The sequence below is a fragment of the Zonotrichia leucophrys genome, unplaced genomic scaffold, assembly GCF_028769735.1.
Source record: "Zonotrichia leucophrys gambelii isolate GWCS_2022_RI unplaced genomic scaffold, RI_Zleu_2.0 Scaffold_355_52791, whole genome shotgun sequence".
NCBI classification, from domain to species: Eukaryota; Metazoa; Chordata; class Aves; order Passeriformes; family Passerellidae; genus Zonotrichia; species Zonotrichia leucophrys.
In genome coordinates, this window is record NW_026992560.1 from 17,549 (window position 1) to 45,307 (window position 27,759).

Below are 27,759 nucleotides of genomic sequence, written 5' to 3' on the forward strand. Positions count from 1 at the left end.
AAGATTAAGGGGTTCACCGGTGTCTCCCTTTTGCTTATGAGTATAGTTTAGGTTCGTCGGTGGGGGAGGTGGAGGTCGTCCAGAGGGCCACCTAACTAGGTTAGGTGGGGCGCCCCCCTCTCTGGAACAACTTTTCCAATTCACTCCCCCATCCGAGTCACGGCCCCAATTTGTTATAAATAGACTCAAGAGGAGTGAAATTTCCAATTTGAATTTATTAATTCAAGGCATACAGCATAAGCAAAAGTTTCAGCGCTGGACGGCAGGGAGTCTCCGCTCCACCAACTGCCGCACCCTCATCCCCAACGTCCCCCTTTTTAAGTTCTTAGTGCTTCCGGACTGCTGTGTCATTTTGAAGTACTCTGCGCTTGCGTTGATTGTTGCTAGGGGGTCTTCTCTCACCTCCTGGTGGTCGATGATGAAGGTCTTGGTAGTCTTCCTCGGTTGTGTCCTTTGACCTGATTCCATATTTGGTAGAAGAGCTTCGCCCTTTCTCTTATAAAACTTACTTAAGATCTTATGATTACCACGCAATTATGCAGGCAAAAAAAGAATTATGTAAGTTAAATAAATCAAACAGGCACTTAACCACATCCTCTATTTTTGAGGTTTTTTTTGTGTAGCAAGCTAGACAAACACTTAATCACATCTTCTATTTTTAAGGTTTTCTGTGTAACGAACAAGAGGTTTTATCTGTTTCAGTTAGTATTTTGAGAAATGAAAAAAAAAGTTACAGCAAAAACATAGGTAAATATAACTTCCTCATTTCAAGACGTTGCTCACAAGGTGAAGCAGTACAAGTGTGCTTGGGACTTAATTGCAGAATGTGCATGAAGGTTGATGAAGGAGATTTAATGATTTGGGAATTGTCCTTATTACCTTACTACTGAAATCAGCCTCTCTAAATTGAGAACTGCTGTCCATATATTCCTGAAGGGCTGATTCCTCTGGGTCTGGATGTACTACAAATGAGTTGCAAGACAGAGTGAAATTTGTTTCTCCTGGTCCTGCTTCAAATATGTATAGCTGTAGGTGCAGTTGTTTGGAAGAAAAGAACAAAAAACATTTTAAAGTGTTCTGAATGATGAATTAAATGAGTGCTAACCTTACAGGTTCACTAGCTCCTGACCCCAAGTACAGAATCAGCACAGTACTGTACAAAACATTCTGTTCAGAAGAGATCTTGGGTGGGCTCCAGTCTCATGTGTCAAATCAGGGCCAGTGCTGAATTTAAATTGGGTAGCTTAGGGTTGGCAGAGAGGTGGGTTGGTTTTGGTTTTTGTTTTCCTCTCTCTACTCTATAGATCAAATGACAACCTCCCCAGTGTCAGTTCATGCTGTTGCCATCTTCATGAAGATGACAAAAATGAACAGGATTAATGAGAATGAATCTGGGAAGATGCAGGTGTAGAGATGGGTAGTGGCCTCATGTAGCTCAAAGCAGTAAGCTTCCCAGAGAGCTTCCCTGTTTGGGCCTTTTGAGCTGTGATGTAGGCATTGAACCAGGTTAAACAGTGAAAGAGGTGCAAATGTGAGTTTGAGGAAGAAATGAATGAGAAGAGTGGGAACCACAGATGGTGAGGAAAGTCAGGGTTTAGAGAACAGAATGTCACCAGAGAACCTATGACCTCTAAAAACTGAAATTCAGACCCATTTTTTCAGGAATAAATTATAGATCTTCTAAAATGTAAAGGCATTTCTGAAATGTAAATGAATGTATTGAACTTCTAAATTCCAAATACCTGTTTTGTTTTTCCCTCACCATGTGTGTCTAGACACAGGATGTGCATTTGAACTGCTGCAGGCAGTCTCTTACCAGAGCGAGACTGGTGAGACCCTCTAGAGTTCTGTTGCTGCTCTACTGCAAGCAACAGCAAACGCATGTAAATAAGTGCTAGATTTTATTAAAGTGGGTGGTGTGCCAGTTGGAGATCTCTGCTGGCCGTGCCCTGGCGCCAAGGCAGGTGCAGAGCAGCAGGACTGCACCTCCCGTTGTTTACCTGGCACATGTACAGAGCCTTATCTGAAAAATCCAAGTGCCAGGAGCCTGCCCTAGCAGCCGCTTCTGCTGCATTGCAAGGGAGCCTGGAGGATTACAGGAATATCTAAGTTCAAAAGTTTTAAGTCACTAGAGTTAGTTTGTAGGGGTTAGCACTTCTCCATTTTGGGGTAGTTCTTCCCTACAAGCAGCCTGGAAAGTGTTCTAGAAATACCGAATTTCACGTGTAGTTTTTGGGCGAGATGTTATTTTTGTGTTTGTTTTGCGGCGGTTCCCTGGGCTCTGTGAGCTGCCTCTGGGCCCCGCACTGCTCTGAGGCGCTGTGCAGGGGCAGCGGCCGCTGACGCTGTGTGTCCGCAGGGGGCTGCACGCCGCGCGCGCGGAGCCAGGCGGCGCTGGAGCGCTGCGCGGCCCTGCTGGGCCTGGACGAGGACGACCTGCGCGGGAGCCTCACCTCGCGCGTCATGCTCACCACGGCAGGGGGCGCCAAGGGCACGGTCATCAAGTGAGTGGCGGCGCCGGCGGGAGGGGCGGGGCGGGGAGGGGCCCGCCCGTGAGGGGCCGCCCGTGAGGGGCCGCCTGCGCTGCTGCCCTGCCGGGGGCCGGCTCCGCGCCGCCCCTGGTCACCCACCGGCACAATCGGCCCCAGCTCCGCTTCACCTGCTGCCGGGCGGAACTGAGGTGCGCTCGCACCAAGCGCCCCTAAAGCGCTTCTTTTAATGGCTCACCGAGCACGGGTGCACCCCCTTGGTCGTAAAGAAATCACAGTTGTACACTTACACTAGCTGAAGGCTAGCAGGCTTACAGCACTTTGAATAAGTAACTCCTGTGCTGTATAAAATCTCTCGTGTTAGTGAGTACGCTGTGTGGCCAAAGAAAGTATAGCAGTCAGCCAGTTAAATCCACAGCCTGCACAGCAAATTTGATATGCTAAATCATTTCTCAGATACACTCTATTAAGGAATGTCAATGTGGTGCCTGAAGTCTTTCAGAAGGCGCTTGAATCTTTCTCCTGAGGGCTGCGCAGTGCTCCCGTGAGTGCTGCCCTGTAATAATTAGGGCTGGGATGCTTTAATTAGAGGGCAGGATGGCCCCCCCTTCTTAATGCCTGAGTGATCACTGTCCTTGTGTTTGTCATACGTAATTCTTCTGAAATCAAGTTTTAACTTTAAAAACACCCCTGCAAATGGTAATCCAGAAATTGCTGCTTTTTTGCTGGTTTTGGTAAACACACATTTAATCTTGACTGTAAATAATGTTTCACAAAAACACAGATAGAAAGTGTGGGTTTTTTTTTTGTTTTTTTTTTTTTTTTTTTTTTTTTTTTTTTCTGAAGCTATTCTCCAGGTAGCCTCCTAGGCACAGAAGCAAGATAATGGTTCCTTTCTGTATGTACATAGAAAAGAATTAGGGGCAAAGAGCCTGTATAAATATGGTACTGGTGATAACATTTCAAAACCATGAAATTTATAACTCTTGCAAAACGGAGTTTTATGAAAATGACAATGCAGTTACCTTTTGTTTATGAAAAACCTCTAGCTTCTACCACAAATTTTCTCTTGCTGAGATTGATCCTAGCATGCAAGCTGTCAGGGATGCCTGCAACTGAATTGTGTGTTTTAATATTTAGTTTTCTGTGTTGAGTATTTTCTGGAGTTCACATAAAAGACTGAGCTTGGACTAAGCAGTTTTGTGTACATTAAAGTAATTCTCAGCGTTCAGCTGAATGTATCAATCTTTTAATTCGGAAGCTAATAAACATTCACTCCTTGGAAGAATATAGGTGTGCTTTTTATTAATCTATGGAAACAGTGTGATTGTTTTAGTGAATTGGAAATACTTTATTCACATTACACCAAATGTTTAATATATGAAACTCATCATTTTCTGTACTAATGGGGTTTATTTGAGTTCCTTGCATATTTTGTATTTGCAATTTCTTTGGAAATGTATTACAGAAATTATTATTATGGAAAAAATTCTAATTCAGTGCCAAATGGTAAATAATGTTGGGGGAAGTGGGAGAGGGTGATGTGTTACTCTACATTCAGTTAAAAGCTCAAGATCTAAACCTCTTAATTGTGTATTCAAAAGTCCATTTCTGGAGAGTAAATTCTTCTCTCCCTGCCCAATGTAAATTCCTCCCCTCTCTCCTCCAGAAGTTACTAGAAATTGGGGACTTTGAGTCGTTGTCATCTTGCTTGTCGTTGTCATATCCAGATGATATGGAGTGTTACAAGTAATTTTTCCCCCTTCATTACAAGCTTAATGTATAGGAAGATGTCAGTCTTGCAGGAAAAAGTGTCTCCAGTGGAAAATATTGACCCAGCTTTTACTATTTGCTCTTTTCCAAGCCATGTCTAAATTGACAGCAAAATCTTTGATATATTCATCCAGGAGAAGCTTTATCAGTACATTAGAGTAGAAAATTTCTTATTTTACAGTACAGATGGCACTCACAGTAATTCATGACAATATGAACATTACAGGTTATGAAAGTCAATAACATTTTTTACTTAATTCAAGTTGGGATGCACAATCATTGCTGATCTTTCTCTGTTGACTTACTGCTTACCTGGTTATTCTCCGTCTTCCATTTGCATTTTTAAATTCTTCTCAGCTTACTACCACCCACTTTCCTTTACTGAAATATGTCTTGTGGATTTTTACATTATGAATTTTTTGGAAAATAATCTTGTATGCTAATCTTGTTACAAGATTTTCTGCTTTGTTACTTCAGTATTATTAGAGCCCATTTTTTGAGAATACCCTTAGTTTCACATTCCTTTTAAGTGAAAGTGTTAATTAGAAGCAGAAGGGCTTTGAATGAATTGTATCCATGTCAGATTCAGATGGCACCCCACTGGAAATGCTTTCAGGGAACTGCTGGTTCAGCCTCTGAGAAGGCTAGAAGCTTAATTTTGGCTGTTGTACATGTAACACAGACATAAGGCTTGTCTGTATGTTTTCCTTTTGAGAATGTTTGGTGGGACATTCCAAGCTACCACCTTTATGAGGCAGACCATGTGTTCACTCCTCAAGTGACACTGTCAAGGAATGTTTCTTAATTTTTGTTACGGCTTTGAGTTTACTTTGGATTAAAACTGTAAAGACTTTCTGATCAGTGAATTTATCCTGATACGCCTGTAGTGTTATTTGCACTGTGCAGTTTCAGAAGTCTGCAGACACAAGGAGCTATGTTTTTATGCCAGCAGATCTTACTTTTCCTGTGTTTTATTTTGAGGATGTCAAAAATGAGTTCAGCAGACTTCTTACACCTCTCAATGATTATTGCATTAAGCCTCTTTTGCTAGCATTTTATAAACTTGTGCATCTAAAATCAGACATACTCTAATAAATACACCAATATCATCATCTCACATGGCTTACTGCACGTAAAAGTGGATTGGACTATTTTAGACATTTGTTACATAGACACAATTTTTCTATGGTAGTGTGGTTTAGAAACTACTTGACTGCTATCAGTATTAGAGTTTTGACAAGTACATTGTTTTTTTTGTTCCAGCAACCAAAGAGCTGCTCATTTCTCTCTCTTTCTTAGGGACCTTTTGTGTGCAAGTAGATCATGTGAGTCCTATTAGGTCACAGTGAATAAATAGCTCAGCTGAAATCACTGTGCTCAGAGTATAACAAAGGCTTTGTTCTGCTGGGCACAGTGGAGCCAACAAGGAGCAGTAGGAGGGTGATGCTAAATGCAATCTCTCTGAATTTTATTAAATAATCATGTGCAGTGAATTGCCTGGGGGACTTGACAGCTGCACTACGTCTATCTGTCTTTGTCTCCCAAAACCCCAAAATAATTACCTTGCTGGATGATGTTTTTGCCATCCATGTGAAGTGTATTTACAGATAGAAATAATGTGTTAGGATTCAAAAATCTGGTGCTTCTCTTAGACTGTAAATGTGCTACTGTGCTTTTCTCTTGCTCAGTTTCTTCTTTTCCAAGAAGTCTTTCACACAGGACTCCATCATCACAAACTAAATTATTTTACAAGGTGAAAAAAATTCACTTGCGTCATTCCAGTTCCTCCAGCTTCTTTTGCAGTACATTTTCTACCAAAATGCATTATTTTTAGTGATGCTACTGAAGTGTCCATTGTAAAAACTTTTTCAAAACTTTTTTGAACTTTGGCTTTTTTCAAATTACAAATATGCTGCTTATATTCTTTAATTATGTGGAGTATTTAACTAGGTGGGGTTACTTAATCCAGGCTACTTTATTTATGAACCAGTAACCATATTGGATGACAGTAATTGATGGATATCACTTCACCTGCTGTCTGCCTCAGTTGTTGTCAACCATGGGCAAATTAGACATGTTTTTAATTAATTTGTTCTGGAATATATTTGGGAACTGCATGGAGTTTGCATGGAGAGATTTTGTCCACAGACTAAATCTACCCCATCCATGCTTTCCCCTAGGGCTCAAACTCTAGATCATTGGAAACCTTCCTGAAGAAATTGGCATGAAGACCAACAAGGGTTTTTCTTGCAGCCTTACCAAAGTACTTAGAATTTGGCAATTTTTTTCTCCATTGCATTCAAGTAGCTGATAAATTCAGGAGAGGGAAAGAAGGTAAAATGGAGGAAGGAGAATTTATCTTTTCCTGTTCAGGCAAGAAACAAGAGAAAGAAAGAGATTCATTTGTCTTTGTGCAGACCAAAGAAAGGAGGAGCTGAGGGAAAGCAAGTTCATGAAAAGAAAGCTGCTTGTTCTGAACATCAGTTCTGTGGTGGGGCTCTTGTGTATCTACTGTTTCAGCCATTTTCAGCGTTGTTTAGTGGTTCTGAACTTTCAGTTGTGCAAAATGCTTTGCAGGGTTACATTTTCTTTCCATGCATGTTTGCTGCATACTATGAAATTTAGCAGCAAGGGTTTGTGCAGTCTTTAGAATTGCACTTAATTAACAGTGGCAGAATTTGCTATTTTGAACACTAGGACCATTTTGTAAATACATGCTTTAGCAGTACAACTATTTGTCATGTTGTTTAAAAAAGTAAGTGAAAAACATAAATGATTTTAATATATTGTATTATGTAATAGGTCTGCAGCTGACAGGAATTAGTATTCTGATCTCTTAAACGTATCAGAACAGAATGCAAAGGTACCTTCCTTCTATTTATAAGCTGAGATTTCTGTCAGTACTCATTACCTTAAGATGAGATAGATACTTAGTGGAAGACAAGATTGTGTGTTAAAGCTAATTACTATCAAATGTAATGTAGCTGCAAGTGTCCTTTGGGAATGGAGACTCTGGTTCCATGCCTTACCAGTCACAGTAGAATGTGATCTCCATAAGGAGTATTATCTTTGAAGAAATAAAAAAATAGTAATTATTAGTTAGTTAGTTTAGTGCTTATGAATTCTGGGAAGTGAAGGAAATTGTGCAATATGGATAAGCTGTTGTTGTGGTTTAACTCCAGCTGGCAACTCAGCCCCTTGTAGCCACTCACTCCCTGCCAGTGGAAGGAAAAGGGGAAGGGTAAAAATGAGAAAACATGTTGGTTATTGATAAAGGCAGTTTAAAAGGTAAAGCAAAAGCTACACATGCCAGAAATGCAAAACCAGGAATTCATTCTCTACTTTCTGCTGGAAGGTCAGTGTTCAGCTCCCCAGGACAGCAGGCTTCATCACATGTTGTGGTTACTTAGGAAGACAAAATTTTAAATTCATAGAATCATTCCCCTTTTCCCCTTCTTCCTTCAGCTTTTATTGCTGAACATGATGCTGATGCCATATGATAGGGGATGTCCCTTTGGTTAGTTGGGGTCAGCTGTCCCAGCTGTGTCCCCCTCTCAGCTTCTTGTTCACCCTCAGCCTCCTTGCTAGTGTGATGGGGTGAGGAGCAGAAAAGATGTCAGAGCAAAAACTGAACTTTAGGCTTTATTCTAACATAACAAATCATAAGTAAATAGAAATATTTTTGTAGATGGTGTTGTATATAGTTTAAATATCTTTCTCTGGAAACTGTCAGTAGAGTTTCTAATTATTTAATAAACAATTATGAAAGCATCTTAGTCTCACTTCTACTGATGGTAGCAAAACATTATTGTTTTTTACAGCTAAGATAGCCTAACTTGGCAAGGTTGTTTCCTGCCTTGGCCTAGAGATCGGGGAAGGTTTTTTAGGTCCTAATTTATGGTATTGGACAGGCTGTTTTTAGGTTTAGAGTCTTATCTCAGCATTTCACAGTAAGGAATTCTGAAAGATAAGGTTTGTATCTTGTTTTTTTAGGGTACCCTTGAAAGTGGAACAAGCAAACAATGCTTGCGATGCCTTGGCTAAAACCGTGTACAGTCATCTGTTTGATCATGTAGTGAAAAGGGTAAACCAGTGCTTTCCATTTGAAACTTCTTCTTTCTTCATTGGAGTTCTAGATATAGCTGGTTTTGGTAAGTACACCTAAAATAATTTCTAGATGTCACTTTTTTCCACCAAAGATTCAATAACAAATTCTGTAATGAAGAGTGGGAGGGTTTTTCTTTTTGGTGTTGATGGTTCTTGTAAAGCTTTTGCTTTTTGCTTCTTTGACTCACTAAAATTCAAAACAGGGCATGTTTTGTGATGTGCTCTAGTCCTGCCAAGGTTGTCCAGGGGAACAGCCTTTGGTTTTCAGGTTTTTAGAGTTTTGGTATCTACTGCTAGCCTGCTGTATCATAGATGCATGAGGGTGTATTGGTACAATTTCACTGTCTGGTAGCATCTTGCTTTGGTTTGCTGCCAACTGTCTGTCATTTATCTCAGAAATATTATCTGCTGCAGTAGTTTTAGATGGCTTGTGTACAACGTGGAAATCTGTAAAAGATTTCATTTTGCTGAAAGAAATGACTGTAGATCTGAACACATCTTTAAATATTAGCACTGTGAAGCTTCTCTTATTTACTATTTAATTTAAACTCTTGGAACACTGTTTTATCATAAAAGTTTAACTTCTGTCTTTCAGAGTACTTTGAGCACAACAGTTTTGAACAATTCTGTATAAACTACTGTAATGAAAAACTGCAGCAATTTTTAAATGAAAGAATTCTGAAAGAGGTATGATATATTTAATGTTATATTTGAGGATTTGGTTTTTTAACTATTATATTTGAGGATTTTTTTTTTTTTTGCTGAAGGGATACTTTAAATAGAACTACTTTTCATAAGATTACACCTTATGTTTGAATAAAAAAAAAATCAGTTGACATACTGTTTCCATATTATGTGACATCCGGTTGTGTCAGAAAAGAATGTGGATTTTTGAAAACCAGCGATGAGGTATCCAGAGATTGGATAATCCCCAATACCTAATGAAAATATTGAATTGAACAGGCTTATCATTAAGGCATTAAAGTTGGAATACATTAAGCTGTGTAAGGAAATTCTTAAATGTGTGTTGATTCCTGCTATATTTTTAAAAATTGTTTCATATTTATTAGAAAAAATATTTTTTTTCTTGATTTTTTTTTTAGAAAAAAAATTAAGAATGGTGTTTTCTCTGTTCAATTACTTTAGGAACAAGAACTTTACCAGAAAGAAGGCCTGGGGGTTAATGAAGTTCGTTATGTAGATAATCAGGACTGTATAGGTATGGACTTCTTGAGTTGTCAAGCTTTTTGTTGCTGTCATGGGGAAAAAACCTTCAAGCAGAGGAGGTGAAATATGCATAGCACTAGTAATTATATGGTTTTATATATATCCTCATTCAATTCACAATCTTAAGAGTTCATAGGCATTTCTGCAGTACAAGAATAGCAGTTTCATCCTTTCCACAGGAAAAGGTTTGTAGTAAAAATTCCTCTTAAAAGAGCAGTTTCATAGAGAATGAAAAAAAATTGCAAAACTGTAAGTTTGTGTCTAATAGTTTCAAGAGCATGAATTTCTGTGTCAGCTTTCAAGGGCTTCGGAATATCTGTGTGAGAGGTCAGGGCAATTCAGTTGTTAAAAGCTGTGAAACCACCACTGTCTGCTAAATGCTGGTCTGCCTTTCCTAAAACAAATTCTACTTCTCACTGAGTCATGTTGTCAAATGGAAATATTAACCTTTTAGTTTTGACATGTGGTAAAATGTGTATGAAAAGCTTAAAAATCTCCCCCAGCAATTGAAGCTAGACCTAGGATCGTACTGTAAGAAGACTTAGGCACTTTTTGGATGACTAATTTCAGCTTGAGATTAAGAGTTAAAATCAAACAATTAGTTCCTGATCTTTTTCTCCCTTGTTCCACAAGCGTAGAACTTCTAGATTTGATGGATATCCTATACATACCTATTAAGATCTACAGAATTGATTTGCTGTGACTTCTTGTATTTTGTTTAATGGCTTTCCATAGGTACTTTTGTAGAGAATCAGATCAGCAGCATTTCGGTGTGTAATTTTCAGTGATACAAGTTGATATATTCAATTTCCATAAATATATGGGGTTTTTTTATTAACAGATTTGATTGAAGCAAAATTAGTAGGTGTACTGGATATTTTGGATGAAGAAAATCGTCTTCCCCAACCAAGTGACCAGCATTTTACTTCAGTTGTGCATCAAAAACACAAGGACCATTTCAGGCTCTCGGTAGGTTTATTTTTGTAGTCTGTCTTGTTTTAATGAAACAGTTCTTGGAACAGTTGATAGTAACACTTCACTGTAATGAAAATCTTTCATAAGAAATCTCATACCGCCCAGTCTGCACAGTCTGTACCTCTTTGTTAAGGACAAGGTTGGTGATTAGATTTGATGAAAAGTTCACTGAAGACTTCAAGCAATTCTAATATCCTGCTGAAACTAAAGCCATATTCTTGACTTGCATTTGAAGTTTAACATGTAAAACATGAAAGGAAGTAAAAACACATTTTAATTTAGATTGTTTCCTATCAGATGAGCTATTTTGTTGTTCTTTTAAAAAATTTCTTGCTTTGGAGAACGTTTGACTCATGTCTAGTGTCTAGCTAGCACTTCAGAGATGAATATAGGAATCATACTAGGAAAATTTTTTTGTTGCTTATTTTTTAACATACAGCACTGTCTGGAAGATTAAGGCAAATTGTTGAAATTTATGTCCATGAATTGTGTTGAAATTTAAAAAAATGCCTAAAAATATGAGTAAAGGAAGCCATCATTTAAAATCCATTTACAAAAATTGTCATCCATTTACCTTGTGCTAAGTTTCCACTTAATCCTGCTTGCCTGAATTGGTGTGAAGTGAAACATTCTGATGGTGTGTGTATGATCAGCTAGTGCTTGCCTGTTAACATATACCATCTAAAGCCATATCTTGAGCTTCAGTCTAATCCTATTCACATAACAAGGTTTTTCATCAGCTGTCAAATTTATGATAAAGAAAGTGTTGATTAAAGGCACAACCAAAATCAACTGGCTGGTATTAGCAATCCTGGTGACATGTATTTTGAATGCAATGTATTTAAGTGTGTGAAGAGTTTGAAATTGGGTTTTTAGAACATCATGGTTTGGACAGGAATGGTAATGATCAGCACAATTGTATTTACAGGAAATATGATTTTAGCATCTAGTGCTCCTGGCAGATCACGATGGTGTTCTAAGAATAAACTTTTTCTTAGTCTCCATTGCAATATTTCTTTGTAATTCAACTCCTTAATTCCAGATTCCAAGAAAGTCTAAATTGGCCGTTCACAGAAATATCCGAGATGATGAAGGCTTCATTATCCGACACTTTGCAGGAGCAGTGTGCTACGAGACGGTAATTTTATCTGTGGAACACTATGTTTATTGTGTTTTGTAGAACATTTATATGTTTTCAGTGCATATAGCTTCAATGACAAAATTTCTTGTGATCAAAAGAGAAGTTCAAACATTGATATGTCTTTGCGAATTGACAAATTTCTTTTAACTTTTCAGGCTACAGCCCATTTTAATGACATGTGTTTTGTGTAAAAGTTTGTTTCAAATCTACAGGTAATGGTGTCAGTATTAAATATATTGATTCACAGCCTACTGCAAATTTTGCATCAAAAGGTGTTTACATCCTGGGGAGAAGAATAAACTGTGATATAAAAGTATTGTTAGTGAAGAGTATTTGGACACATGATTATCCTTGTACACAGTCCCCATCGTACTTTGTGTTTTCCATTTCTACTGGCAATGGACTCATTCATGTAAAAATACAAAATACCTGAAATTGCTACCCTCAAAATACATTCCAGACTCTTGTGCTGTTTTGGCTATTACTTATTGTACAAAAACATTTGTAAGACCTGAAGCCGGTATCTAGACCATCAATTTTCAAAAATGAAAGTTTAAGTTAAAATGAAGGTCCATAAGGCTTTGTTGGTCTGTATAACTTCACCATGTATGAAGGATGCTACTTGCATTACTTACTTGGCTGCATACATATTCCTCTCTTGTGTCTTCATGGCCCAAGGAAACTTTGGAGGCCTGTGTTAATCCTTTGATTCTTATCAAAGAAGAATCCCACCCTTTTGTGGGACATCTGGTATTTTCTTCAAAGCAGTCCTGGCATCTTCTGTTCATTAATATCAAAGTCTGTATTAAGTTGCACCAAAAGCTGTTGAGGATTTTGTAAATGGGAAATTGGATACTAATATATTGACCTCTTGACTTTCTCTGTAATATATTGTTCTTCTCAAAGTTAGTGATCCAATTTAAATAAACCAGATATATAAAGTTTGTAGGAAGTGACAATATGTTTTAATAAATCAAGTGTTCATAATAGTCATAGTACTTCTAAAATAACCTGTTTTTCATTTCATTTTCCAAACTGTGTAGTTTAAGCATGCACATTAATTCCTATTTCACAATAGATCTTAAGTGATATTACAGGCAGTGAAGAATTAAGCTTCGCAGAACTCCCAAGAGATGATGATGTGCTGAGTGCTGGAAGTGGAAGTCCACAAAAAAACAACTGATCTTGTTAAAGGCACCAACCTTTCTTCGGGTTTCATAATCCAACAACATCCTTCAAACTTAAGAATGTCTTTTCTCTCTGGCATTAGACTTTTGTGTATCCAGCTAAAAGTTGTTTGAAATAATATATTAATATTTACCCCATGTGTTCTTGCTAATTTTTAAATATGTAACTATATTTCCTTTAGTTTTCTAATTAGACTGCAGTAACTTGGACAGTAAAACAAATGTGTTTTTATCTCTTGGGTTGTATTTTCAGATGCAATTTGTGGAAAAAAACAATGATGCTTTGCACATGTCTCTTCAATCTCTTATATGTGAATCCAAGGACAAATTTGTTCGACAGTTGTTTGAAGCCAACACTAACAACAACAAGGATCCCAAACAAAAAGCTGGAAAACTCAGTTTCATCAGTGTGGGTAACAAATTCAAGGTAAAATCATAGAGTAAAGAGTCCTATCTTGTAATATATGCCAGTTTTATGTTACTTGAATTAAATAGAACCTAAGGTTGGGAGAACTAGCAGTAATTTGAGATTCAGAAGAAAATTTGGTTAAAGAGATGGTTTCCTTCTGTTGAATTATAAGAAACTGGCATTTTAAGCTACATGCTATGCGTTTCTGTCAAAAGTATCTTCCATAATAGTCCTTACAGAGGTTATACAGGGATTTTTAGGTCAGAATCTTTCAAAGTCACATAGAAGTCTTTATTCAACAGGTTTTGAGATGTAAATTTGGATTCGGTGGACTTTAAAATTTTCTAGATGTGACAAAATGTGTTCTTCCATCCTATTGTAATTATACCTTCTAGAAGATGTATTGATTCCCTACAGTTGGCCAAACTCTCAAAATTCAGTACCTAATTTAACCATAGTTTTTCCTTTTCTGAAATATATATATACTTAGTCATGGCTTACAGAGGAAGATATTCATTGTGCTGAATGTTTCCCTTCCCAATACCTGAATCTGATGCTTCTCCTCATTTTCTCCTTTCTTCTGATGTTGCAAAGCTGACCTTCAAACCTTGTCTTCTCCAAATGTTTTCTGCATCCTTTTCTCATTCAGCAGTTTTATTTTAGCTGGACTATTCCAGCTCAGGATGGCTAGAAAGAGAACAATAGGGGAATTAAGAGATGAAAAGCAGGCACATCGTGGGCTGCAGGTAAATTTTTCAGTCTCGTGGATTTACAGTTGGTAGAGCTGCAGCAATTTCAGCAAGAGCTCTTTTCAACACATCTGGGCCAGATCCAATGAAGGATTTATATGCCTTCAAGTCAAGTGCTGAAACAGTTTTGGTATGCTATCTTACCTAGGGCCACCAAAAACCTCCCTCATGTTCCTAGCTAGACTCCTGACACAGTCCCTGGGGAATGCAGGTATCTTAGATAGTCCAAAACACCTGCACATGGAGTGAGACATTGCCAGTACAGAAGAGTGTTTCTGCATTTCTGCTCCATAGCAAGGTTAAGTACTGGATCAGGACTGCAAGATCAATTCCTTCTTGCATAATCACATTTTGTGGCTAGCATTTGGAGCTGTTTTCTAAAAAATTGTTTTCTTCAGCAGGGGCTAAAAACCAGGAAGGATATGCTAGCAGCACACTTGCTTTTTATAGCGATAGTATTCTGCTTCAGGTCTGTACTGTATTGTGTTCTATGGCTATTTTATTTCCTGTAGTGAACACCAAGATATTGGTCAGTCTGACAAAGGGTATTCTCATTACACCTTTCTGGAGTTGTTTTGTTAGGTAGCCAGAAATAAAGTGTTTATGGTGCCACGAAGAGCAGAATACAGGGCCTGACTTGTAAGGTAGTGGTTTTGGCATTTAATTGGGAATTGGGCAGGCTGCTCTCTTGAGTTTTGCTCTGATGAGTCTTTTTAACTCCTTCCTATTCTATAGTAGTTGTTGAATTAAAGTGCAGCAATTGGTTTAATATAAAATACATGATCATCAGGTAGTCTGAAAAGTTGCATACAGATAAGCCATGTCCTGAGCAAACCCTGCAGCCATGAGTCTGCTTTAAATCAAGCTAGGATCCACAATTTTTTACAACTGTATTTTAAAAGTGAAATCAACTGTGGGATCTTTTGAGATAGTTTCCTCTTCCTTCCATCTAGATTTTCAGTTTCTCTCGGATTTGGCACCCCACCTTCCGTGGTGCAGTCTTGTGCATTATACCACTGCCCAAGGAGAGGTGAATTAAAAGGGAGGCATTTTTGAAGTGAAGCAGAAATTTTGTGGGGAACTTTTTTGGATTTCCTTCTGTTACTTTGGTACTCCCCTCTCCACCTAGAGCACAACTCATGTTCTTCTTGGATCTGGCCCATCAATCTATAATTCTTTCAATGTTTTCAAGTTCCATGGCATTTTGAATGTATGTGTTACTTCAGTAATTCATGTAGTGTTACCTTCCCAGACACAGCATGTGATGCTGATGAACACTAATAGCCTTGAATATTTCACTTCAGATGACATCAAAATAAGGTCTTTTCTCTTACTACATATTTCATCTCTTTAAGAATAAGAATTCTTTGTGCATTAATTTGTAAGTCAGTCTTCTGAACTACTGAAATTAGAACTTCTTCTAATTATATCAATTATTGATGATGTTGCAGGGACTTCTCTTTATGAAATCCTTCACACATCCCTTCCTTATAACTAATTAAAATTAATTTTCATTAATCAGTTGAGAAAATAATGATTCATTTATCACTGGATCTCTTCAAGATTATCTGAGATGATTTTACCTTATGCTAATGATGTATTAAATTGTGACAATTCAAAGAGCAGTAGTTTTAGCAATATGTTTTGCTCATATACAGATTTTGTTGAAGAAGTTCACCTGAGAATGTCTCTGGCTTATTTCTTGTCAAATCACAGAGTATAAGGAAGGGGTATTTTTCCTCAAGCAGAAATGTATTCTGTTGATGGAAATTAGTCTGTCTCTTGCAAACTTAAGTGTTTCTGACTTAAGAAAACATAATTATTATGATCAAGTTGAAATATAAACAGTATGTATAAGTGAGAACTGAGCAGGAGGTTATTAGTGTTTGTCATGCTTCTTGTGGCACTCTTTCTAACCACATCCATGTTAAGTTAAAAAAATCCCAAACCAATTTTATCTACCAGAGGGACAACTGGCAGCTGTAGGTGATGCACACTACCCATACAGATCTTGTTTCTTGGATTCAAGGTAATTGAAAGATCTGGCTAAAAAAATCAGTCAGAAGTCAGATCTTTGAATTTTGCTTCCAGTGCTGAAAAAGAATATGTTAGGACATACTGAATTTTGTATTGCTGCAGTCTATATACTTAAAGTTTGCTAAAAAACTAGAAAGGCTGGCCCAGCAGTAATTTATATTAAAAAAAAAACCCAAAAAACCAAAACCCAGACACACCTCTAAAGTAAAAATATTGCTATTTTTCTGATGTGGTTTTGGAGTATTTAAAGTCCCTACCAACTACTTTCAATACCAACTCTAAATTGTTTTCTCTGGTAGGTTTAAGTCTCTGATTATCCTGAAAACCTGACTGCAAATAATAGTAGTATTACAGGCTTTTCTCATCACAGTATATTTGAATGTAACCTCAGCAAGTGTAATTTTTGTCATCAATAGAGAATTAAAAAGTTGGAAGTTTGGAAATAGAAATAGATCATTACAGGTAAATGTTGACATAACATTAAAAAAAAACCCAGAAGGAAAGCCTGGGAATATACTTTGTGTTAATTGTGTAACACACAAATAATGCTTGTTATAGATTAAATTTGGGATTTCACAAAATTTCAGTGTGTTTTTTAAAAATGATTGCTGATTGGTCTAATTTTTTATATAATTTTATTACACTGTCATTATTTTTTATTTTCCCAAAAGGACGTGCATGCTTTTTGTGATAACTATGTTGTAATAAGTGACTAGTCCATGCAGTATTGTTGTGCAATTAAATACAAGCAATTTCCTCAGGGCCATTCATGCACACTTGCATGATTTTGTCTATTAAAATTGGTGAATGTTTGGTTTATCAGTTCTGTCTCACTAACAATGAGCATGCATGCAGTAATGCTGTACCTCTATTTGGTGTGTACATTTCTGTTCATGCCATGGTAAGGCTCTTGAAATACCTGTTTTCTTTTACAGACTCAGTTAAATTTGCTTCTTGAGAAGCTTCACAGCACTGTAAGTATATATACAGATGAAGGTTCACAGTTTTCTGATGTAAAACAAAGTAGATAATCTCAATATTAGGGCTTACAATAAATGTGATTAGTAATTGCTTTGGAGTTTGCAGCTACTGGAACATCTTCTTGTGCATGTAATGGTTATATATTTACTGGAAAAAGGAAAACCAACCACCTTCAAAAAAGTTGTAGAATGAAAGTTAAAAAAACTGAATAAGCAGTATGAAATCTGTCTGTGCTGCAATCTCCTGTTTTGTCTCTTTTACTTCTTTCTGTGCATTGGTTATCATTGATGACTAATTTATAGAAAATTTAGAAGTGTTTATTAGAAGTAAGTAATTTAAGAAATGCTTTATTATTAATTATTGTTTTAATGTTCCATAAAGTCATTAAAAATATTTTTTCATTTTACTTTTTTTGATAGGCTGTAAATGCACAAGTGGTCAAGGAAACTGAGTCCCCTAATGAATATTTGTTAATTTGGCTGATATGATTAGATAGCTTGTGAAATTCTCCATGTACAACATGCCATTTTACTTTAGAACGTGGAATTGTAGGAACACAGTGCTGTTTCTCTTGACCACAAGTTCTAACCAATTATAGATATTAGGTTATGCTCTGTCAAAAAAAGAATAAGTGTGGAAAATTAAGGGAAACAAAGGAGTGGGGTGCTTGGAGTATAGCCAGCATATACAATTTTACTGCAGTCATGAGACTGGTCTGAAGGTGATCTATTTCACCCAGAACATTCTGGAACTGAAATACAGTCCAGGGAAAAAAGTGTGTGGCCAGGCTTGCTGTACTCTTGAGTTTAGCTAATCTGTGATTGGGGAGATATTGTTAATGTAGAGTTCCCTTGGCAGGTGCTGTCTCATTCTCAACTGAGAGATGGAAAAAGAGAGAATATGCCACAAATCAGGCTTAATACTATGTTTTCTCAGTCCCAATTTTGTTTTAGAATATGCAAAGTTGTCATTAGCAGTCACCTGTTAAAGGAAAATCTGAATAATTGGGTGGTGCTCGGCAAAATGTTATCCTTGCTAAATGTCAACTCATCAGAGAGAGCAGTGGTGTAGCACTGTAGCACACATGGTCATAGCAGAGGAGCAGACTGGAACATCAGGGAAGGGAGACTGCAGCTGTGAGCCAAAGGAAGTTGTAAAAAGTAGAAGTTAAGGGTCAGGTTCATCTGGCATGATTCTGATGTCAGGAGTCTGGTTTGCTCATGTGAACTCTGGGGCATTTTAGTGTTGTGACTGTGGAAGATATTGAGGGTAGTAGGATCTAGAGTCATAAATCATAGATTATATACATGTTAAGAGAACAGTTGAGTGAAAATTCAACAGAATTGAGGATCCAATTAATGGTTTTAGCATTGAGATCAGTTACATAAAGACCAAGATTTCAGTGCAAAACTGGTATATGAGAGAAAAGGGTGGGGTTGGGACTTGATTACCTTTAAGGCTCACTTCAACCCATTAACATTCCATGATTCTATGATAATGTCAGCATTTCTCTTTTAGAATACTATTATTTTTATCTTCCCCCCCCCCATAAGTCCTAATTATTTAACCATTATTTTAGGAGTTTTAAAAATCTGTATTTTGCTAACTTCTTGCTTTGGTCTTAGGGGTCGAGCTTTATTCGCTGTATCAAACCTAATCTAAAGATGACAAGTCACCACTTTGAAGGAGGACAGATCCTCTCTCAGCTTCAGTGTTCAGGTAATGTATGCCTCTGATATTTTTCCTTCTGATTTTTACTTTGGTGGTTAAAAATTACCGTAAGCTTTAAATATGTGGGATGAAAGCAGTATTTCCTTGCTTGATCTGTTTTCTAGAAGATAGGTTATTTATGCCTTATAAACAGCTATTTAGATTTTTAGTGACTTAGCATTCATTTTAGAAATAATTCATCTGAATTGGCATTAGGACTCTTCTTGCAAAGAAGAGTTGCCCACAGTATTAATAGGGCACCAGTTCAGTCTGGAACAATAGAATTTAAAATTTCTGTGGCAGTTGAAGTGTTAGAAACTCCTGTAGATTTTAGAGGCAGTCACTGTTAGCTGAGATATCTAGTGATTGATGCACACCAGTGTTCTTTGATTTTTTTGATACTGTGATTGAGTTTAATTATACTACTTTCTCAAAAGCTTACTTTCTCAAAAGTTTCTTCATATCACTATTAGTTTGATTTGGAGCTGAACACCTAACATGGATGAAATGCTGCATCTTTGTTATTCTTGAAATGCTAGATGCTTTCCAAGTGTATAGCTTTATTTGCTCGTGCCCCACTGAACTTTTTGAAAAACAAAGACAGTATAAACAAATTAAATTTCTGTTGAAAGCAAGTATGCAGAAGATTAAGTTTTATGACAGCAACCACAAGTTAAGGTCTAACTTAAAATCTTACCTGCAGCCTCCGTGGATAAGAATATGTAAAATAGGGGTAAAAGCTGGTATAGCCTGTGCTGCTGAAGTAATTTGAATCTTACTGACAGTGTCTGGGATTTACTGATACCCTAGTTGCAGCCAAAATGTTGTAACATTATTGGGGACATTGATGTTACATCCTAGCAGCTGATACTTTGTACTTCGAGTACACTAAATGTTCTAGCACTGCCCTGCACATGTATTTGAGGTTGTATCTGCACCAGGTCTCACAAATACCATTCACATGATTGAAATAAATGCCTGGTTGGGCATTGTTTGGTGGTTTGGGGTGTAGATTTGGGTCTTTTTGTCTTCCCTTTGAAAATGAAATTGTCAAATCTGCTGAAAAAGAAAAAAGATTTTGGAAGAAATATTAGAAGAAAAATCATATGGATGATTGAGTGTTACTTACTTCTCAAATAGGGAGAAAACCTTATGGGCTTTTCTCATGTGTTCAGTATTAACTTTTTGTGACTGATCACATAATCAAAAAATGCTACAGGCTTGATCAAATCCCAGCTGCACTTTGTGGTTTAGTCTCTGAACAATGTCTTTGAGTCTTATGTCATAAACCTACTTACTGTTTATCATAAAATTCACAGCTTAATTTGCATGTTACTGATGCCAGGTTTTGTGTATGTGTCTGTGAATTTAGGGATGGTGTCAGTTCTGGATTTGATGCAAGGTGGTTTCCCGTCACGAGCGTCATTTCATGAACTGTATAATATGTACAAGAAATACTTGCCTGAAAAATTGGCTCGACTGGACCCTAGGCTTTTTTGCAAAGTAAGAAAATAATTCTTCTGTATCATCCACATGAGAAAATATATTGTGATGTTGGTTTTCATGTTTCTTTGAAGGAGGCAGAATTTAATCCTTTCTGGTTTCTGTGTTTCAGGCCCTATTTAAAGCCCTGGGACTGAATGAAAATGATTACAAATTTGGACTAACCAAGGTGTTTTTTAGACCTGGCAAGGTAATCTTTTTCTTGGAGTTCATGATTATGAATCTTAAAATAATTTCCATTTGAAAAGGACATTTGAAAGTAACATTGTTTAACACATTGGTAAAAGTGTGGCCAACCTAAATAAGGTTGCCCAGGATTTGTATAAATAATTTTGTTCATTTTCTTTGAATAAACCACAAAATTTGTATGGATACAATTGGGTTTATAGTCTTGTTGCTGATGCTGCAGTATTTCTAATGCAATGTTTGTATTCCAAGAATTATGTTGACTTTTAAAAAGATGAAGTCAGAGCCAAGAAGAAATATTTTCTAGTAAAATCTGTTTATAACTGAAATCTCCTTCTGTGATTCTGAACATTGCTGCTTCTATTCAGAGTAAGGAGATGAAGTTGAGAGCTATTGCGATGACAAAGGAAAATTATTGTAATCCCAGAAAAATGTTCTTCCTGTCTTATATTTACTGAAAAGCAGAAGTGCAGGATTTTCAGAAAACGTTGCCTTCAATGGGAAACTTATACAAAGGTTAAAAATTGAGAAGTGCTTTCAGCTTTTATTTTTTTCCACAGATACATAATTAGATGTGTTTTGAAGTTGTGGAAGGCCAGAGTTCATCTCCAGGATGTATAAAAGCAATTGATTTTTAAAAATTTTGACAATAAGTATTTTTGGTGTTTAGTAAACGGTTATATTATTCAAAATGCCAAGGGTTGGACGTCCATACAGCAAACATATAAAAAATCTGCGCTTGTAATTTCTGTTATCATTAAACAACAAAGTGTAAGAAAATTATCTGCTGACTTTAATTGAAAGCTGATATAATGACATACAGTTTATATAAAAAATTTTAATTCAGCCTGATCTCAAACAATAGTATCTAACACTCTCTGTCCTGCTAATATGTAAAACTTGTTTTAATTGCCATTTAGTTTGCAGAGTTTGATCAGATAATGAAGTCTGATCCGGATCACTTGGCAGAGCTGGTTAAACGAGTGAACCGCTGGCTTATCTGCAGTCGTTGGAAAAAAGTTCAATGGTGTTCTCTCTCGGTGATTAAATGTATGTGGCTTATGTTTTATTAACTCAAAATGTTGGTTAAAAATACAGCAAAGCAATTAATAACACCTTGAAATGTGGCCAAGGACATGTATAGCAGATACATACTGAACTCTGAGTAACTGATTTCAAGGTTGGTGGGATTTTTCTTGAAGTTACTCTGCTGAGTAGTAATAAGGTGGTGTGCAATAGAGATTGGCACTTGTGGTGTGCTTCAGAAAAGGTACCTGGGAGATTGGGAAGGGTCTGATGCAGAATGTCAGCAGTCTCTGATAACATGGAGGGTGAAAACTGCATTAGAATGGGGAAGAAGAGCATAAAGGCCTTATGCCAGTGCACACATGGCTGTGCATTTGGGCCAGCACAGTCTGTGACTGATTATTATTTGTTGCTGTTTATAGTGAAGCAAATAGAATTTCTGAATTCTTAGGAGATTTCAGACATCATAGATTGTAACACTAAAATCTTGGGTGTGCTCTAACTTTTAACAAAAGTTACTGGTATCTGTGAATCTGGAGGGGTGTATGAGTGTGCACACATTTCATTGTTCCTGTTGGGTTTGGGTGGGAGCCTCTGTGCCTGGCACAAGATTGTGAATTCTGCTATTCTGTTTCTTAAATGTTGTGGTTCCAATATACAAAAAGCTCTCAAGCACACATAGTCTGCATACAGTTTTGTGACATCAAATGTATAAGGAAGATAGTAGTTGTGTTAAACTGTATAAAACATTAAGATTCTGTCTTATGTGTGTTTACAGTGAAAAATAAGATAAAATATCGAGCCAGTGCCTGCATTAAAATACAAAAGACTATTCGTATGTGGCTTTGCAAGAGAAAGCACAAACCACGGTAAGAAGATATTCCTTGGTTGAAGGAAGTATGTTTTAAATAATATTTTCTTGGGACTGTAAGAGGAGGTTTACTTTATTAACTAAATCTATCTGAAATCATAGAGTGATGCTGAGTACAATTGAAGGAGACTGAGAGGTTCTGTGTTCCTTCACTCTTTTCCAAGGATGCATAGACTAAATCTGAACCTTTCCTAAAGATGTTTCTTTATCTCTTTGTTCATAAAATCCTTCAGTGACAACCTTGTTTTTAAAAATTTTTTATTAAGTCTGTCTAATTTAATTTAAGGTCGTTAATTGTTGTCCTTTACAAGTTCACACCTTCCTTCCTTTATAGGCTCCCTTTCATTTTTATCTTAGAAATAATAACTGTCTTATCTCCTCATGAAATTAATTCCATTATCTGATTGCAGGGAATACTGATGGAAAAACTACTTCAGTAATTAAGCTCTGCTGACACCTTAATGTTCTTTGACAGAGACATAGCTCTGTTCTAGTTGTGGGCCTCTCATAAATTCTTTTACATCCTTTGAGAATTATGTTTCATTTTGAATCTTGGCATTTCTGACATTTTTTTTTTAGCTAATTGGTGCTCATCTTTAATGATTTGATTTTGTTTCTACTTTTGTGTGTTGATTTGCAAATCCCAGTATAGTGATATCTGTTTAGGAAGGTTGTCTGCAGATTTGTAACTTCTGTGTGGGGCCTTCAATAGTGGTTCTTAAAAAAACTCTTGAGTTTTCCTGAACTCCTCCCCAGCCTTGCTTTCTCAATCCTTTGGGGTGTAATGACGGTGTTCATTCTGGGATGTAATACTGTGTAGTAGAGTTTTATCTGATTAATTCTGTTACTGCTCTTTGAATAAGTAGCGCTACTCAGCCTTTATCCTTTCCAGTTAAAATCCTCTAGTGGATACTAATAATCATTAGTATCCATTTATTATTGTGAGAAAAACAAAAAGCCAGCCCAAATTAATTCTCAAAATAAAAATGCATTTTTCCATTTTGAGCCACTGTTTGCTAAGTAATTTTAGTTACTGCTTGGAAAAGGCTCCATTGCTTAGTTACTTGATGTGATAATGTTCAAATTTCAAAGAAGAGGGAGAGTTTTGTCAGAAGGCATAACTTCTCTCCCCATCTACCTTTTTTACATGAGTGATTTGTGGAGTTTTAAAAGTATCACCATCCAAAATTATTTCAAATAAGCAAATAAGCTGTCTTACCTTCACAGCATTGATGGCCTGATAAAAGTACGTACACTGAAGAAGAGACTTGATAAATTTAATGAAGTAGTAAGTGCTCTGAAGGAGGGAAAAGCAGAGACAAGCAAGCAGGTCAAGGAGTTGGAGGCTTCTATTGATGCATCAATGACCAAAATTAAGGTATGTGATAATAATGAGAGAAAAAGTATCTTTGTACTGGAATCTTTTAAAAGCTTCATCTAAAGGAGAAGGCCAATGCATTTTTTTTAACAGAAAATATACTTTAAAATTGTGGTCTTAATTTTCAGTCACTGGGTAATTCCTGTTTAAAACTATTTGTAAATATAACTGAAGTGAATCCTGAAAATAGGTGCGTATGACTTTGGTATCTGTGTGTCAAAATTGGCACTGAAGGTTTTAAAGAAAAAATGCATGTTGGTATTACGAGACAAGTGCTGTCAATAAGTTGTTTGTTGCTTTCACTATTGGAATACCAATTACCATTATTACCATTATCAGAATGCCAATTACCATTGCCAATATTTTAACTTAATAAGGGCTGAAACAAGGCATTTATCACAGACTAGAGACATTTCCAGTTATGAGGTTTTTCAAACTTGGTGGTAAAGAGAATTCAGCTTGTTGATTATGCTTCAGGTCTGTAGTCCTCTCTTTCTTACCACAGAATCACAAAGACAAAATGAAGGCACACTGGCATTTATTAATGTTAGAAAAAGTTTGGTTTCTTGAATTCATATTTCATGCAATATTATAGCTTTCTTAGTGTGCCATATTAAGACTTCTCTATTTAAAATCGCTGTTGAAAAGATGGTAGAGTTAACCTATCAGCTTAGGGTTCTCTTTTCTAATGAAAATTATAACATGTGATTATCATCATGATACACTATCAGAAAAGGTCAGCAAATCCCCATATTGCAGTTTTATTAGTAAGATGTGAATTGTAAAATGAAATTAAATTGTACCTGTCAATAAGGTTTGAAAACGTGTCTAGCAAAGGCTATTTTTGAAGCATTTTCAACCTGTAATTTGTTACTAATAACTTTTTAGAAAAAGTTAGTCACAACACAGTGCAGTATTTTTTCTGAGTGCTAGCAGAAATATTAAGAAAAGCTATTTCATGTATGACATAAAAGCGGAGCTGTAAATAACCACTAAAGAAGATAAGAGCACAATGCAAAATACACTGGGAAGGCTTTAATTTCCATCCTAGCATGCTAAGAATTAATTTCTGTTGCTTAAAACTGCAAGATTTAAAATGTGAAGGTATGTTTTGAAAGGAAGTTAAGTTAATTTCACTGATGATATGGAGATGAATTTGGATGGTTTTATAGGAGAGGGGAGAGGAATGGGTCCTCAGGATTGTAGAAAAAAAGGGAAGAGTGGACTCAAGCTTCCCAGCTCTGAGGTGTATATATGATTTAAATATAGTGCTCAGTGATCTCATATCACTTAATATTTTTAAGTATGTTCTTTCAGAAGTGAAGTACAAATAAAAAACAATTACCCTCTTATTATTTTTGCAGACCACTATAATGACTAGAGAACAGATACAGAAAGAATATGATGCTTTAGTTAAAAGCTCAGAGCAGCTTCTGAGTGCACTGCAAAAGAAGAAGCAGCAAGAGGACGAAGCAGAGAGGCTACGACGCATCCAGGAGGAAATGGAAAAGGAAAGGAAGAGACGTGAAGAGGAAGACCAAAAACGAAGGAAGGAAGAAGAGGAAAGACGCCTGTGAGTCTTGAATTTGAATAAGTTGCTGGTTATAGAATGAGAAGAAAACAGGAAAGGCTTTTAAATGAAGTTGGTTTTGATACACTTTCACTTAGAGAATAATTTGGATTGTATTTCTGTGCAGTGTTGAAACATTTCCTTTGTAAGGCAAGTGACAGAAGAGCATATGGAAGAAATTATATGATGCAGCTGGAAATACAGATGAACTTGAAAAATTTCATAATTTACATGTAGTATCTTGTCATCAGAACTGTACTGATTTGTGGAGTACCAATCAGTTTTATGAAAGAGACTTTGTATTTCTTACTATTTCTTGTTCATTTGTGTCATAATAACACATTTTCATTTTCTTCTCCTCTTATGTAATAGGAAATCTGAGATTGAGGCAAAGAGAAAACAGGGAGAGGAAGAGAGAAAAAAGAGAGAAGAAGAAGAAAAACGTATTCAGGTTAATGCTTTAGCTGTGTGTGGCTTTGGGGGATTTCTTGTTACTGTGATGGTTTTGGGGTTGTGTGTTTATTTTCTTGTATTCATTTACTTATTTATAAATGCTTTTTGTAGCTTATGTTCTCCACCAAGTCCAATGGCTTCTTTCTATAAATGCATTTCTCAGAGTCATTCCCCAATGTTGCTTTATTAGTAAATATAGGGCAAATGTCATGTTTAGCGTATGCCAAGACAGATCACCTATTTCTAGTTCCTATGCAACTTCACATATTCTGAGTGGAGGTGCATCTGTTTTTAAAGGATTTTAAAAGTTATTTTAAAAATATGCAGCGTTGGGGAATCCTGGTTTAGCCTTTGAAGATTTGGTGGGTGGTTCATGTCAGGCAAGTTTGGCATTCTTTTACTAAAGTCACATCTTGACTTTGATTGTGTTGTTTACTTGCTTAACTGCAAACACTTTGAGAGTGCCAGTAATAATGAGAGGAGGCAGGACTGTCCTTGGTAGCTCCTTTGGCTGCACTAAATACACGCAGCTCAAACCCCACTCCTCCACCTTTCCCCTTGATTTATGGCAATTCTTACTGATTTCATAATGAGCTCTCCTTCGGAGGTGTGTTTGGATCCTGTATCCCTCTTTTCCTTTTTTATTGGAAATTGCTTGGGTGACCTGGGATAGCAGTCTTATGAAAAAAGAACATCTATAGTGATTGTCTTTATCAATGTTTCTTGGGTTCTGAGCTGTGGATATCTGCAATGCAGAATGTAATTTACACTTTTACTTTAAAATGCTGTGTTTGGATCCAAGTGGATATATAATCCTGTAAGGTGTTTCATTCTCCCACATAGAGTTCCTTTCTCATTATCTTTCCTCCTGCTGGTTGGTTTTATCAGCTAATCTAAAACAAGATTCATAAGGTAAAGTCACTGGTGTAATGGTACAGTTTTCAGTGTTTTAGTGGTGCAACTTCACAATGATGGGTGGGAAGCAGCTTTGTTTCCTTGTTAATTTTGGGGCACTGCTAAAACTTGGTGTATGTGCCTTTTGAAGGTATGAATTGGATGGTCCTGTTTTATTTACTGTGTGTGCAAGGCTTTTTGTGAAATAATGATGGTTAACTGCTGCTGTTGTTTGACTCTGCAGAGGCAGTATATTTGAATTGCTCCTGCACTGCACTAAGTTGGAAGTTTTACCATTTGCTTAAATTCATGTTAGATCAGTTCCACAGAGAATTCCAGTGTCTGTCTTAATCCCTTTTCAAAATGACATACAGACCTGTATCCAAAGTAGTGCCTGTTACAAAGTCCTGTGATGCCAAGAGCAGAATATCAAGGAAGTATTGTGTTAGTGCTATGGAGAAGCAGCCATAGCCTCAGTTTCATTTGAGTTTTAATGATTCTGAAAACTTCTGAACATTAGTTTTTATAATAATGAACAAAATAATTCATATATTAAAAAAATTACTTGGCACTTTATTTAAAAAGTTAATATAAGTGGTGGACAATATTTGATAAACTATATGAAAACCAAGATTCAGTTTGTAGCTGTTTCATTTTTCTTGGGTCTAACTAAATACTAATGCTGTTAATTTTTCATTTCTGTAAACTGTACATGTTTCCAAAAGCTAATACACAACATAGCATTTTTTTCAAATACTGCTCATGTAGCATTTTGGTTTTGATTGGGTAAGGCTAAAGGTGTCCTGTTCTCAAACAGGCTGAGATTGAGGCTCAGCTGGCTAGAGAGCGAGAGGAGGAGACGCAGCACCAGGCCGTGCTTGAACAGGAGCGCCGTGACCACGAGCTGGCAATGAGGATTGCCCAGAGCGAGGCAGAGCTCATCAGTGATGAGGCACAGCTGGATTTAGGTTTGCGCAGGTATGGAGTCAAGGAGTTACATTTTCCTCTCTGTGCTTTCTTTTCTCCCCATCCTGCTCCCTTGGAGAAGACTATGCTCTTGTTTGGTTAATGGAACTTTGTGTTCATTAAATGG

General features: G+C 36.8%; 1 protein-coding gene across 1 annotated transcript; it reads left to right on the plus strand.

Moving 5' to 3' along the window:
* The first annotated feature begins 536 nt into the window (after positions 1-536).
* LOC135441584 (unconventional myosin-VI-like) lies at positions 537-27,759 on the plus strand. The gene is made up of 18 exons (XM_064701142.1): positions 537-558; positions 2,360-2,504; positions 8,256-8,413; positions 8,965-9,056; positions 9,516-9,588; positions 10,438-10,565; positions 11,614-11,709; positions 13,153-13,326; positions 17,030-17,068; positions 18,701-18,794; positions 20,158-20,288; positions 20,401-20,478; positions 21,395-21,524; positions 22,279-22,369; positions 23,599-23,749; positions 25,114-25,322; positions 25,692-25,770; positions 27,484-27,759. Exons 1-18 carry the CDS (start codon positions 537-539, stop codon positions 27,733-27,735), a joined length of 2,142 nt encoding a protein of 713 aa, XP_064557212.1. The 3' UTR covers positions 27,736-27,759.

What these genes read in the sequence shown, in the direction of transcription:
- LOC135441584 (XM_064701142.1), top strand. Translation starts at nt 537, where the DNA reads ATGCAGGCAAAAAAAGAATTAT. An exon ending in AGGACCATTTCAGGCTCTCG is followed by an intron (nt 10,566 to 11,613) that starts GTAGGTTTATTT and finishes CCTTAATTCCAG; the next exon opens with ATTCCAAGAAAGTCTAAATT. An exon ending in CATCAATGACCAAAATTAAG is followed by an intron (nt 23,750 to 25,113) that starts GTATGTGATAAT and finishes TTATTTTTGCAG; the next exon opens with ACCACTATAATGACTAGAGA.